The sequence below is a fragment of the Bubalus kerabau genome, chromosome 5 (genome assembly GCF_029407905.1).
Source record: "Bubalus kerabau isolate K-KA32 ecotype Philippines breed swamp buffalo chromosome 5, PCC_UOA_SB_1v2, whole genome shotgun sequence".
NCBI lineage: Eukaryota > Metazoa > Chordata > Mammalia > Artiodactyla > Bovidae > Bubalus > Bubalus kerabau.
Window position 1 is genome coordinate 24,807,576 of NC_073628.1, and position 14,036 is coordinate 24,821,611.

Consider the following 14,036-nt stretch of genomic DNA (forward strand, 5'->3'; position numbering starts at 1 on the left):
CCGGGAACAATCAGAGGCCGGCCCTGGACTGAGCTCCCAGGTCCAAGCCGCTCAGGTTCAGGCACTCGGGTAGTCCTCAGAGGCGCAGACTCGGTTGGGCCTGCGTTTTGTGTTCTTCCCAGGTCGAGCAGCTCAGGCGATGAGGTGCTTGGCGGGCGCCAATGCTGCGACTTATCGCCTCCCCGCCACTCGGTTATCTGGGTGTAAAACCGGCGCACCTTCTCAGGCAGATGTTGACCGTCCAGACCCCCAAGAAGTTTTAGTTAGCAAAGAAGCCTGCTTACAGTTTTATAGATAGTGTCTCTCTGGGGCTGCGATTGCCCCCTTCCGGCTCTGGTTGCCTGTCACCGGAGGGGGAGGTCTGCAGCCGGCTATCTCTGTTCAGTCCTTTGTTCTGTGCGCGGGCCTGGCGGTGTCTTAGGTTAGGGCTGGCTTTTCGCGTGGTAGATATCCCACAGTCTGGTTTGCTAGCCCAAATTATTTCGCTCAGATAGCGCTCAGGACATTCGGCCCGATTCTTACTCTAAGGGACACAGCCCGTGCCGCACTTCCCTGCCCAGCCCCCGCTTGCTAATGCCGTGTGCAGGCGTCTGCGCTGCTTCTCCGCTGGGGGAGTTCCCGTAGGGCTCACAATCCGCGATTTTTAATTGTTTATTTTTTTTTTTTTTTCCCCTCCCTTTTATGTTGCCCTCTGTGCTTCCAAAGCTCGGCACAGATTCGGCAGTGAGAGGGTTTCCTGGTGTTTGGAAACTTCTCTCTTTTTAAGACTCCCTTCCCGGGACGGAACTCCGTCCCTCCCTCTTTTGTCTCTTTTTTTGTCTTTTATATTTTTTCCTACCTCCTTTCGAAGAGTTGGGCTGCTTTTCTGGGTGCCTGATGTCCTCTGCCGGCATTCGGAAGTTGTTTTGTGGAATTTACTCGATGTTTAAATGCTCTTTTGATGAATTTGTGGGGGAGAAAGTGTTCTCCCCGTCCTACTCCTCCGCCATCTTGGCTCCTCCCCCAGAAATTCATATTCTTAACACTCAAGTGATATTTGGCTATTGTGCTCAGTTTGAAGTAAAATACTGTGTGATATAGGAAAGGCTACACAGTTTCCTAAATATGATCTAGAAATCAGTTATTTTAAGATGTCTAAAGCAACTGAGAATATTTTTTTTGGCAAAGCAAAAATTCATGTGGCAAAAGACAGTTATTTCAACATTCATCACATGGCAGTGAGAGGTACTGAACTTATTGTATCCAGTCAAGAGACTGGGTAAAATTAACTGCCTCACCATGGGAAGAAATATTTGGTTTCATAGCAAAGACAAACATCCTTATCATCAGAACACCCTGAGCTGACAGTCATAAATGTTGGAGCACAGACAGAATAATCACGTACATAGTAGATATTCTTTAATGACACACCTAATGAGTAGTTGGATTAAATATACTTCTGTTATCTTTGTTCTAATGGGTCCTGAATATGGTAGACGTTAGAGGTTTGAATCCTCAATTCAACCCCATTCTTGCTGTGCGGTCTTGAGATAATATGTCTAACTGTACAACTCTCTGAAAAACAGAAATACTAAAATCTACCTTCTGTGTATATTCAGATAAATGATTCCTATGAGATGCTTATTTAACTTATGCAGAGTACATTATAAGAAACTCTGGGCTGGAAGAAGCACAAGCTGGAATCAAATTTGCCGGGAGAAATATCAATAACCTCAGATATGCAGATGACACCACCCTTATGGCAGAAAGTGAAGAGGAACTAAAAAGCCTCTTGGTGAAGGTGAAAGAAGGAAAGGAAAAAGTTGGCTTAAAACTCAACATTCAGAAAACGAAGATCATGGCATCTGGTCCCATCACTTCATGGGAAATAGATGGGAAAACAGTGGAAACAGTGTCAGACTTTATTTTTTTGGGCTCCAAAATCACTGCAGATGGTGGTTGCAGCCATGAAATTAAAAGACACTTACTCCTTGGAAGGAAAGTTATGACCAACCTAGATAGCATATTCAAAAGCCCAGACATTACTTTGCCAACAAAGGTCTGTCTAGTCAAGGCTATGATTTTTCCAGTGGTCATGTATGGATGTGAGAGTTGGACTGTGAAGAAAGCTGAGTGCCAAAGAATTGATGCTTTTGAACTGTGGTGTTGGAGAAGACTCTTGAGAGTCCCTTGGACTGCAAGGAGATCCAACCAGTCCATTCTGAAGGAGATCAGCCCTGGGATTTCTTTGGAGGGAATGATGCTGAAGCTGAAGCTCCAGTACTGTGGCCACCTCATGCGAAGAGTTGATTCATTGGAAAAGACTCTGATGCTGGGAGGGATTGGGGGTAAGAGGAGAAGAGGACGACAGAGGATGAGATGGCTGGATGGCATCACTGACTCGATGGATGTGAGTCTGAGTGAACTCTGGGAGTTGGTGATGGACAGGGAGGCATGGCGTGCTGCGATTCACGGGGCCGGAAAGAGTCGGACACGACTGAGTGACTGAACTGAATTGAACTGATGAGATGCTTAGCACAGTCTCATACCCTTGGTAAGAACTAAATTTTGTCACTATTATTTATTTTTAATCTATTGAGTTTCTTTTCATTATATCTTTTGTTTCAGCATCACTTTCATTCCTGCTATGATGTCTGGAATTTTTATTTTTTTTTCCTTAAGACATTTTCTTGTTCCTCCTTTCTACTTAAATACATACAATGATACTGAAATTTGAAAGTTTTACTAGATATTAACTCCTAAATATCAATATTTTCTAAGGTCTCCAAATAAATTTTCAATAAATTTCTGTCATTCAATGATTTACATCACCCAACAACAAAATCTTTTAATTTTATGTCCAGGTATCAGGTATCACATGATTTAACAATTACACAAAACAGCATTTGTTAGAATCTTTTTTTTTTGACTCATTATATTTCTTTATCTTCTCTTACACATTCCCAGTGTATCTGATGAAATTTATTCAATAGTTAAGTCATTAAGTTAAGGGCTTTAATAATGAAAATCCAGTTAATAAGACCATTTTTATGTGCTGAGGAATACACTTCTCAAGTTTACGTTTAGCACATGCTTAATTCTGTATCAATTATTATGAGTTATTTATTGGCTTTTCTTCTGTACTAGACTGGAAACTCAATACAGTGCTTGGTACAATGCCTTATATACAAGTATCAATAAATATCATTTTTTAATAAAATTACTGAAAGGAGTGTAGTGATAAGTTAACATAGACCCCAACACAAGTGAGTGAAGCCCTCACACTGCATGAGTGGAGGTGTGTAAACAAATACTGGCCATAAGTTTCTCCAGTGGGGACAGAGAGATGATATGGGAACCTTTGTTTCTCAGGGACTGTGAATATTAGAGTGAGGACAGATAGACACAGAAAAATAGCTACTCACATCTATTAGTGCACTGTAAGGGAGATGGTTGGATGGCATCACTGACTCAATGGACATGAGTTTAGGTAAACTGTGGAAGTTGGTGATGGACAGGGAGGCCTGGTATTCTATCGTTCATAGGGCCGCAAAGAGTCAGACACAACTGAACAACTGAACTGAACTGAACTGAAGGGAGCTAGAACAGAAGATCGAATTTTTTAAAGTCTAGGACTGAGATTCAGATACATCCCCCTTGTTCCCCAAAGCGCCAGTGCTGTGTATTATTCTCCTCTATTTCTCTGAAGGGAAAAATGGTCTGGTGATGCTGGCAGATAGTTCTGAGTACTAGGCTTACAGGACTTCTTGTTGTAGGGTCATAATCTAGAAGACTCTGTTGTAATGATTTTGAGTCACTGGTCCTGACTTCTGTTGAAGGCAATTCAGTTCAGTTCAGTTCAGTTGCTCAGTCGTGTCCAACTTTTGTGACCCCATAAACCGCAGCATGCCAGGCCTCCCTGTCCATCACCAATGGCCGGAGTCCACCCAAACACATGTCCATCGAGTCAGTGATGTCATCCAACCATCTCATCCTCTGTCATCCACTTCTCCTCCTGCCCTCAATCTTTCCCAGCATCAGGGTCTTTTCCAGTGAGTCAACTCTTCACATGAGGTGGCCAAAGTGTTGGAGTTTCAGCTTTAGCATCAGTCCTTCCAATGAACACCCAGGACTGATCTCCTTTAGGATGGAATGGTTGGAACTCCTTGCAGTCCAAGAGACTCTCAAGAGTCTTCTCCAACACCACAGTTCAAAAGCATCGATTCTTCCGTACTCAGCTTTCTTTATAGTCCAATTCTCACATCCATACATAACCGCTGGAAAAACGATAGCCTTGACTGGATGGACCTTTGTTGACAAAGTAATGTCTCTGATTTTTAACATGCTATCTAGTTTGGTCATAACTTTGCTTCCAAGGAGTAAGCATCTTTTAATTTCATGGCTGCAATTACCTTCTGCAGTGATTTTGGAGCCCAGAAAAATAAAGTCAGCCACTGTTTCCACTGTTTCCCCATCTGTTTGCAATCAGGTGATGGAACCGGATGCCATGATCTTAGTTTTCTGAATGTTGAGCTTTAAGCAACTTTTTTACTTTCTTCTTGCACTTTTATCAAGAGACTCTTTAGTTCTTCATTTTATGCCCTAATGGCGGTGTCATCTGCATATCTGAGGTTATTGATATTTCTCCCGGCAATCTTGATTCCAGCTTGTGCTTCTTCCAGCCCAGCATTTCTCATGATGTACTCTGCATAGAAGTTAAATAAGCAGGGTGGCAATATACAGCTTTGACATACTCCTTTTCCTATTTGGAACCAGTCTGCTGTTCCATGTCCAGTTCTAACTAACTGTTGCTTCCTGACCTGCATGCAGGTTTCTCAAGAGGCAGGTCAGGTGGTCTGGCATTCCCATCTCTTTCAGAAATAGTCACAGCTTATTGTGATCTACACAGTCAAAGGCTTTGGCATAGTCAATATAGCACAAATATATGTTTTTTTCTGGAACTCTCTTGCTTTTTCGATGATCCAGAAGATGTTGGTAATTTTATCTCTGGTTCCTCTGCCTTTTCTAAAACCAGCTTGAACATCTGGAAGTTCATGGTTCATGTACTGTTGAAGCCTGGCTTGGAGAATTTTGAGCATTACTTTACTAGCATGTGAGATGAGTGCTATTGTGCAGTAGTTTTAGTATTCTTGGCATTGCCTTTCTTTGGGATTGGAATGAAAACTGACCTTTTCCAGTCCTGTGGCCACTGCTGAGTTTTCCAAAATTGCTGGCATATTGAGTGCAACACTTTCACAGCATCATCTTTCAGGATTTGAAATATCTCAACTGGACATCCATCACCTCCACTAGCTTTGTTCATAGTGATACTTCCCAAGGCCCACTTGACTTCACATTCCAGGATGTCTGGCTCTAAGTGAGTGAAGTCAATGGGCCCCTGCAAATGTTGGTTGATGTGAATGGTGACTTATAATCTGAGTATTGATGCTAAGAGTCAGATGAGGAACAGATAATGCTAATGATCTCCCATTAGGATCATATCACACAAGTATCAACTCGGGAAAAGTTACAATTAGCAATTCCCTTTTCTTTCATTGACTCTCAAGTGTTTAATAGTATCATATCATTGTAATTTATCATTTTTGTTAGATTATAGGTTGGAAGCAAGGCTGGGATAGATCTTATTAGAACTCTAGTGAATTTCATGTCAAGCTATATAAGAATTCAAAATTTTAGGATATTTTTAAGACCTGCAATAAAGGAACACTCTAAAGTGATTTTACACAAGAGATAAATAAAAAATCAGAAAAAAATATTTGTGTGCAATATTTGATTGATTTTTTTCTCATTGATCTATATTAACTGTATTTAATCGCCATGATGTATTTATAGAACAGTAGTACTTTAAAAATTGTAACATGTAGGCTGCAGGAAGGTTTCAACCGGTTATTGTCATAACCCCAGGAAAAGTTCCTTCTAGGTACAATTAGTTAATGACTTTATCTAACTCTATAAATAAAAGAAATATTGAGGAATAACATAGAGATCTGTCACTTAATGTGAAAAAATTTACTAGATGTTTTTTGCTTAATGTATAGCATAATAAAAAATTATGTTCTGGTTCAAGGTGGCAATCTAGGAAGATCCACAACTCTGACTGAAACAATAGAGGTTATCATATTTTCTCTTTATCTTGAAATTAAATTTTTTGAACTATAATTTGCATGTGGTATAATTTTACATACTAAGAATTTTCTCAGTGTCAATATAGGTGAAGTTCTATTTTAGTCTAGGTATGGGAAACCCTGGTAATCGAGGCTGGAGTAATCAAGTTCCAGATACCACTGTATCTCCAGATTTGCTATGTTGACCCATCAGATAACAAATATACATATTATTTTTTAACACGTGTATGCTGCATGCTTGAAAACCAAGAGTTTTGGCTCAAGGATTTTGGGTTGTTGACTTTATTTAATGACTTAAAAAATCAGGTGTTCACAAGTTATCTTACCTGTATTGGGGTTTGATACTGAAGTTAGTCAAGTTCATGCTTCTAAATTTTTGTATAGAAATAATTTAGGATGTCATCAGTTTTATTGCACATCTTTGAAGAACTCTTCAAACATAAATTTAATGGATTTTAACTTTCGAAAGTCATATGTAGCTATTAGAGAAAGTAATGGATAATGACATTATGAGATATATATGGCTTGCCATAAATATTTTTAAAAGGGAAATAAGAAAATTATCAAGGTCTTTCTAATGCCAGGAACTCTCTTAGGTCCTGCAGACACAGCAGTGAAATACACGCATGGGGATAACCTTCTTGAACATTACAGCACAGTGCATTTTGGACAATAAGCCGGCAAGTACACACCCAAAACAATAAATGGCACAGTAGGAGCACACAGGTTTGAGCAATGGTACAAAGCATGGAGGGGTTCTTAGCTCAGATTAAGCACTGGTAAGGATTTTGACGTAAGAGAACCATACATTCATACAGTGTAACAAGCAATGACTAGACCTAAAATATCATGCTCATGTTATGTCTGGTCACAAAAATATTCTTCTGTCAAGCATTTTCTTCAGGGCAACATTGACATCTTTATTCCTGAGGCTATAGATCAGGGGATTAAGCATGGGCACAATAATAGTATAAAACACAGAGGACACTTTCCCTTGGTCCATGGAGCTCACAGATGATGGCTGCAGGTACATGAATGCTGCAGATCCATAGAAAATAGTGACAGCTGAGATGTGGGAGCTGCATGTGCTGAAGGCTTTGGATCTGCCCTCCGTGGAACGAATGTGGAGGATGCTGGAAATGATGAAGATGTAGGAGCTGAGGATGGTCAGGATGGGGGCAAAGATGTTAAGTGAACCAAAACATAGGACCAGTAATTTGTTGACATAGATGGTAGAGCAGGAGAGCTTTAGGAGGGGCAGAAGATCACAGAAATAATGGTTGATCACATTGACTTTGCAGAAATGAACCCTAAGCATGCAGCCTGTGTGAGAGAATGCACATACCAGTCCCATCACATACACTCCACAAATGAGGGAGAAACAGGCTTGATGGGACATGGTAATATTATACAACAAGGGGCTGCAGATGGCAACATAGCGGTCATATGCCATTGCAGCCAACATGTAACACTCAGAGATAGCAAAAAGGAGGAAGAAGTAAAGCTGAGTTATGCATTCATAGTAGGAGATGATGTTCTTCTCTGTCACAAAGTTCACCAGCATTTTGGGGGTAATGACAGTGGAATGACAGAGGTCAATGAAGGACAAGCTACTGAGGAAATAGTACATGGGGGTGTGCAGGTGAGAACTGAGCCCAATCAGTGTGATCATGCCCAGGTTCCCCACCACCGTGACCACATAGATTCCTAGGAAGAGGAGGAAAAGGGGCAGCTGGAGTTGTGGCTGTTCTGTTAGTCCAGTGAGGATAAACTCAGTCACTGAGGAGTGATTTCCTTTTGCCATTTTATCTGGGAAGTTTTTGAAGGAGAGAGAAAAAGGGACAGCTTTGAAGACATGTCTTTTTTTATGGTTTGTTTATTAAAGTTATCTCACATAGAAGGTTAACTGTTTGAATATTTCCTTGGTTTCTATGAAAAGTTTAAACTCTGCATAAGTTTTCTAAACAACATTTTCTTAATAAAATGTTTTTACAGCTTAACAGAAAATATATTAAGCTATTTCACTTACACATCTTTCAGCCATAATAGTGATCATTTTACCTATTTGAATGGCTGTTCCTTAATTCAAACTTTCACTTATTTTAAGCACTTTTTTTCCCAATTGGGGTATGCAAATTTGAAATCTTAGAGGACCTATTAAAAATGACAGAAGCTGGTTGAGCATCAACCTGGAGTGAGCAAATCTCATGTAAATGCAGAACCGTTTATTAACTAGAATTTCTATCAGAGGAGAAAAGAGACACATCAAAACATATTTGGTAATTATTTTTTTCTGATAATAATAAAACATGGGTTTCTATGTAAAAATCTTCACTTTTTAATGTTTTTTTGAAATAAAACAGCACAAACAAAATTCACATTCACTACAAACTAGTCCACTGTTGGCATGTTTGTGGACTAAATGCTTTAAGAAAAGATATATGAATTGTGCTTGTGAGTTAAAGTGCAAGAATCTGTGTTCATCTACTGACTCATCAATTACTACTTGATAATCTTTGAATAGTAAAATAATCTCATTGTCTAATTAGAAAACATTAGCAGTCTGAAATTGGTAATAATAAAAATAGCTGTTTTTATTGTTATTATACCATGCTATTATTTGGAAAATAGAGGATAATTACACACTTCAAAATACAGAAAGAGCACTTATAATGGTTAAACTTTTTCTTTTTCATCTTTCATTAACTAAAAGGGTATGAAAACTAGTCATAAAATTAGGGGATATAGAATCAGAAATGCAGTCCCCTATTCTGTTAAGCAGTAAACAGATTTTAATTACATATGGGTAGGAATAAAATAGCAAAATTTCTACTTGAATACAAATTAAAAAGAAAAAATCTAAATTGTTCTACTTCACAGCTAAATAAAAATAAAATTGAAATGAATCTTAAATCTAGGCATGAAGATTAAGCAAATTTTGTGAGAAAACACTAAAGAATATATAAAATATTGGACTAGTCTAAGAATTTGTTAGAAAGAACACACACACATACTAACCAATATAACCAAATAATATAACCAATATAACCAAACAATATTGATAAATTCTTTTTATTCAAATTAAAAACTATTCCTCAAAATACATTATTAGAATATTAAAAGCACTATGGCCTGTTACTGAGAGTATGAAAAATAATATTGAAAAGACAATAACATGAAGACAAACAAATTAAAAATAAGGGAACTATGTGAACAGATATATCACAGATGACGATAAGAGAATGATTAACAAGAACCTAAAAAGATACTGAAATCCTTATTCACCAGAGAAATGAAAATGAAACTAAACCATAATGGGAAACAACTGCACGTCTAACATGTTACTGTCTGGCCTTCATGCCTATATTCCTTCCTCCCTGTATCTGGGTTCGTTTAAAATATGCATATACCATCAGAAAATGACTCTCTTTCTAGATTCCAACCTATCTCAAGTCAGAGGAATTTTACAGTGAGGACACTATTTTAGTTTCTCAATGCGAACATGATAGAGACTTAACTTACCTTCACTTCACACAGCCAAGTGTCGCTGGCTCTTATGATGTTATTGTGGGTATGATGGAGTTCTGTGGGCTGGTCACTTTTCAGTCAGATATAGAAGAACATATCTGAACACAGAGTGTCTGTTAATTCAAGGATCTCCAATATGGTTTGATCATCAGAGTCACCTAGAGAGCTTAAAGTATCTGCAAAAATAATGACTATAAAAATGTAAACATGATTATAATTAAGAACAAAATTTCCTGAATCATTGTCCTTATACTCTTTTGCTCTGGGATGTTACTATTTGCAGAAGATCACTGGTAAACAATTTTTGCTTCTATTTCTTCTCCTAAAGATTACTTTTACAGCTCAAAATAATTCACAGACTCTTGGTACTTCCAGAGTTAACAACCTTCAATATTTTATTGAAATTCTATTTTATTGCATAAGCAGTACCACTGCTTAAATTTTACTGTAATATTTGATACTTATACTAAAAAATATCTCTTCTTAGTTTCTTCTTATTTCCTTTTTTTTTAAATTTTATTTTATTTTTAAACTTTACATAATTGTATTAGTTTTGCCAAATATCAAAATGAATCCGCCACAGGTATACGTTTTTAAAGATAAAGAAGTTTCTTCTTTATCTTTAAAAACATTCTCAAAAGTTTTTATTCATCAGCTCTCCAAATTCTCTCAACTCATCTGGAGAAATTTTTATTACACATGTCCTAACTTAACATCAAAATTAGGGATTCAGAATCCTTGAGGATTTTAAAAGATCTGAACTTTTAATAAAGTAATTTAAAACAAAAAGCCAATAAAACTGCCATTGTAATTCTGATGATTAGCCAGGTTTGGGAACTACTGAATTAGAAGACACAAAGTCAGTGTAGTGGCATGTTTTAGGTGGAGCATTTGAAACATTCTGTTTTTTCTCTCCTATTTTTTCTTTTATCTTCTGGTTTCTTTTCCTCCTTTCTTTCCTTTCCTCCCTTTTATCCTTCTTATGCTCCTTCGTCCTTCTTTCTCTTATCAATATTTTAGCAAAAATTCATGAGACAGCATTTTACCACAAAGCAAGGTCTATTCTAGAGTATGAAAACTACAGACATAGTTACTAATATCATAAAATTAAAGATGATATTAAGGTGGCCTAATATTCATCATAAAGTAGCATAATATGCAAAAATTAGAGTGAAAACTCAGAGGGGCATGCAAATTTGCATATATCTAATGGATTCAGAGCTAGGGAACTGAATATCTTGGAATTTTTATTTCAAAATGTTTTCTGTTATTTATTAGTCCTGACACAATGTCCATAGGATCTACCTCTGAGAGTCTGAATATTATATTTCTTTTGAAACAAGTTATTATACCCTACTTACATAAGAATCAATTAAAGATAGAGATTTCCCTATCATATATAGATAGATTAGATATACTAGAAAAATTAAGAATTGGATGTGTATAGCAATGCCAATTAAGTAGCATGGCCACTTAAGCAGGGTTAAGTCTTTTATCAAAATATGAGATGGGATTACTAAGCATTAAAAATGATAAAATACTTTTTACTGGCTTTTCAGTATTTGAATTTTAAAGGGGATAAGAAGGAGTAAAGGTAGAAAAGACCAGTTGGGGCTCAAACTCTCTCTGTGAAATTTTTCTTTTCTCAGTGAAGCTTGCGCTTGAAGATTGCCAGTCCCTTCCGGTGTAGTACACACTCTGTGGTCAACAAAACTGCTGAAGTTCCCACAACCTAGACCCTGAGGAAGGACAATAACTGGAAATGTGAATAGAGACACTAAAAACACTTAAAACAAATAAACTGAAATTTAGCAAAGTGAAGAGTTGTTATGTTTAAAATTTAGATTAAAAAAAACCCAATTCTTTGTATACTGGTTATACCTTTGGGTGCAATTCACCTGAAAAGAATAAGGTGTCAATTCATTATTAACTCACAATAAAACCCACAAAGTAAGTGGATGGTTAATAAATTAGTTTCAGATTACACTTGTAGAAACACAATATCTAGAGTATGATCAGTAGTAACCCCAATAATATAGCTTTCTAAAACTAGTTCCATGGAACTACAAGGCCACAAATCGTCATATGGGTGCGAAGGTCTTGGGTTGTTAACATATCTGGAAGTGCGGATGAACCTACTTCCTCATGTGTTAAGTTGGTCACCACTGGCCGTATGCAGCCTGATCCCTAACCTGTCACTTCACACAATATTACCATTTTCTATGTGTGCAATTAGGTTAGGAAGCACTGTGCTACACTTAAATTATATCTGGAGTTTGGAGTTACAGAAATTCTTTTTAAGGAGAGACATCAACAAGATAAAAGGCAAATAAAAACTGTGAAGAACTTAGAAAATATGTGAGGGTAATGGGATACTTAACAGATCTATCTATCTATATATCTTAGCAGATATATCTCAAGGGAGATCAAGAAATCAACCCTGAGTATTCATTGGAAGGACTGATGCTGAAGCCAAAACTCCAGTAGTTTGGCCACCTGTGAAGAAGAGCTGACTCATTGGAAAAAGACCCCGATGCTGGGAAAGGTTGAAAGCAAAAGGAAAAGGAGCAGAGGATGAGATGGTTAGATAGCAGCACCAACTCAATGGACATGAATTTGAGTAAGCTCCAAGAGATAGTGAAAGACAGGGAAGGCTGGCATACTGCAGTCCATGGGGTCACAAAGAGTTGGACAGGACTTATCAACTAAGCAACAACTTCTCAAGGAAATCTAAAGGGAAGAAAGACATCTTATGTACGACATTTGAAGGATCAAAGAAAATCAATTCAGTCACTCAGTCATGTCCAGCTCTTTGTGACCCCATGAACCGCAGCACGCCAAGCATCCCTTGTCCATCACCAACTCCTGGAGTTCACCCAAACCCGTGTCCATTGAGTTGGTGATGCCATCCAACCATCTCATCCTCTGTGGTCCCCTTCTCCTCCTGTCCTCAATCTTTCCCAGCATCAGGGTCTTTTTAAAGGAGTCAGATCTTCACATCAGGTAGCCAAAGTATTGGAGTTTCAGCTTCAGCATCAGTCCTTCCAATGCATATACCCTTCACTATATACAAGGGAAAATATTCTAAAAATTGGGGTTCTTAGAAATGGCAATTCTTGATCATTGAATACACTCAACCATAAATCAGATGATGAACCACTCAGGGACGTTAAGGAAAGGATGTTTTTCATGGCTTTTAAGACAAAGTATGAATATCTACACCACCTCTTGCCACTTTCCAGAATCAATTTGTATCTGGCTCCTTTCAGTTTCAGAAACTTACATTCATATTCAGAAAATTTTCTTTTTCTAGAATAAGTCAAATTCTCTCAACTTATCTAGATTTTTATTTACTCATGTTTTCATTATTTCACATGAAAAAAGTAGTCTTACCAACCTCATTATCTCTATTGTCTGCTAAATATTTTTTTTTCTTTTCTAATCTCATTTACAATTAATGTCATCATGAAAACCTCCAATTCCTTGAAATTGGTTAGACTTTCTTACTACATGCTCAAGAATCTTCCATTTCTAAATAGCATGTTTTCAGACTGCAGCTTGCTGTATAAATCAGATGATGAACAAATCAGACTTATTCTCCTCTGCTCAGTAAGCAGCCTACATCTGGCACATCATAGCAAGTTAAAAATATGCTATGAATAAATTGATAATTATATGAATGACTGTATTGTGGAATATTTGCCTAAATGCCAATGGTTATTACTTTCGTAATTAAAGTCTCAAAAAGAAAAAGTAAAATCAACACACCTTTTTTCTTCTGGAAACCACAATGCTAAATCTCGTTGGAAACATGCTCTTAGGGAAGAATAGTACTAGTGTGAGTGTTGGGAGTGATAGGTATCCAGCATTCTGCTGTCTTCAGTGCTGAGAGGACAGGGACAACGCTGGTCTCAGAGCCGCTTTTGAAGCTGATCTGCATCACAGGTCAGCATCTCCAATTCTATGTCTTCAGTGTGTGTTTTTTCAGCTTCAAGGTAGCAAACATCTGCACCTTTCTCAGTTCTCCCCTGAGCGGTTGTGATCACTGTGCTACGAAGGTGTGTTCTGGATTTAGCTATGCCAATCAATAAATAACATGGAGTCAAATACTCTCCAAGGATTTTCATTTGTCAGGAGACAAGCTCTTGAAAAAGAAGCAATTGCAGTTAACATGTTCCCAGTTGACATGTCCCCAGTTTTTTCCTTCAAGAGCGATTGTTTGTCAATCCTGAACTCCTCAGTTAGTGATAAAGATTTATTCACAGGATCACCTGGGGACTTTTTTTTAATGCAGATCCTTTTCCAGTGATTCCGAGGAGTATTTGAGATTTTGAGATTCTTCATCTCTTACAAGCTCCTTGCCAATGCTACTGGTTCCCAGTC

At 37.7% G+C, this 14,036-nt stretch overlaps 1 protein-coding gene across 1 annotated transcript; it reads right to left on the reverse strand.

Annotated features, from left to right (window-relative positions):
- Positions 1-6,993: 6,993 nt before the first annotated feature.
- LOC129653753 (olfactory receptor 8G1-like) lies at positions 6,994-7,955 on the reverse strand. Its single transcript, XM_055583448.1, has one exon. It carries the CDS (start codon positions 7,927-7,929, stop codon positions 6,994-6,996), a length of 936 nt encoding a protein of 311 aa, XP_055439423.1. The 5' UTR covers positions 7,930-7,955.
- Positions 7,956-14,036: the final 6,081 nt, after the last annotated feature.

Bases quoted from the DNA above. Each gene is read 5' to 3' on its own strand.
- LOC129653753 (XM_055583448.1), bottom strand. From the start codon at position 7,929: ATGGCAAAAGGAAATCACTCCTCAGTGACTGAGTTTATCCTCACTGGA.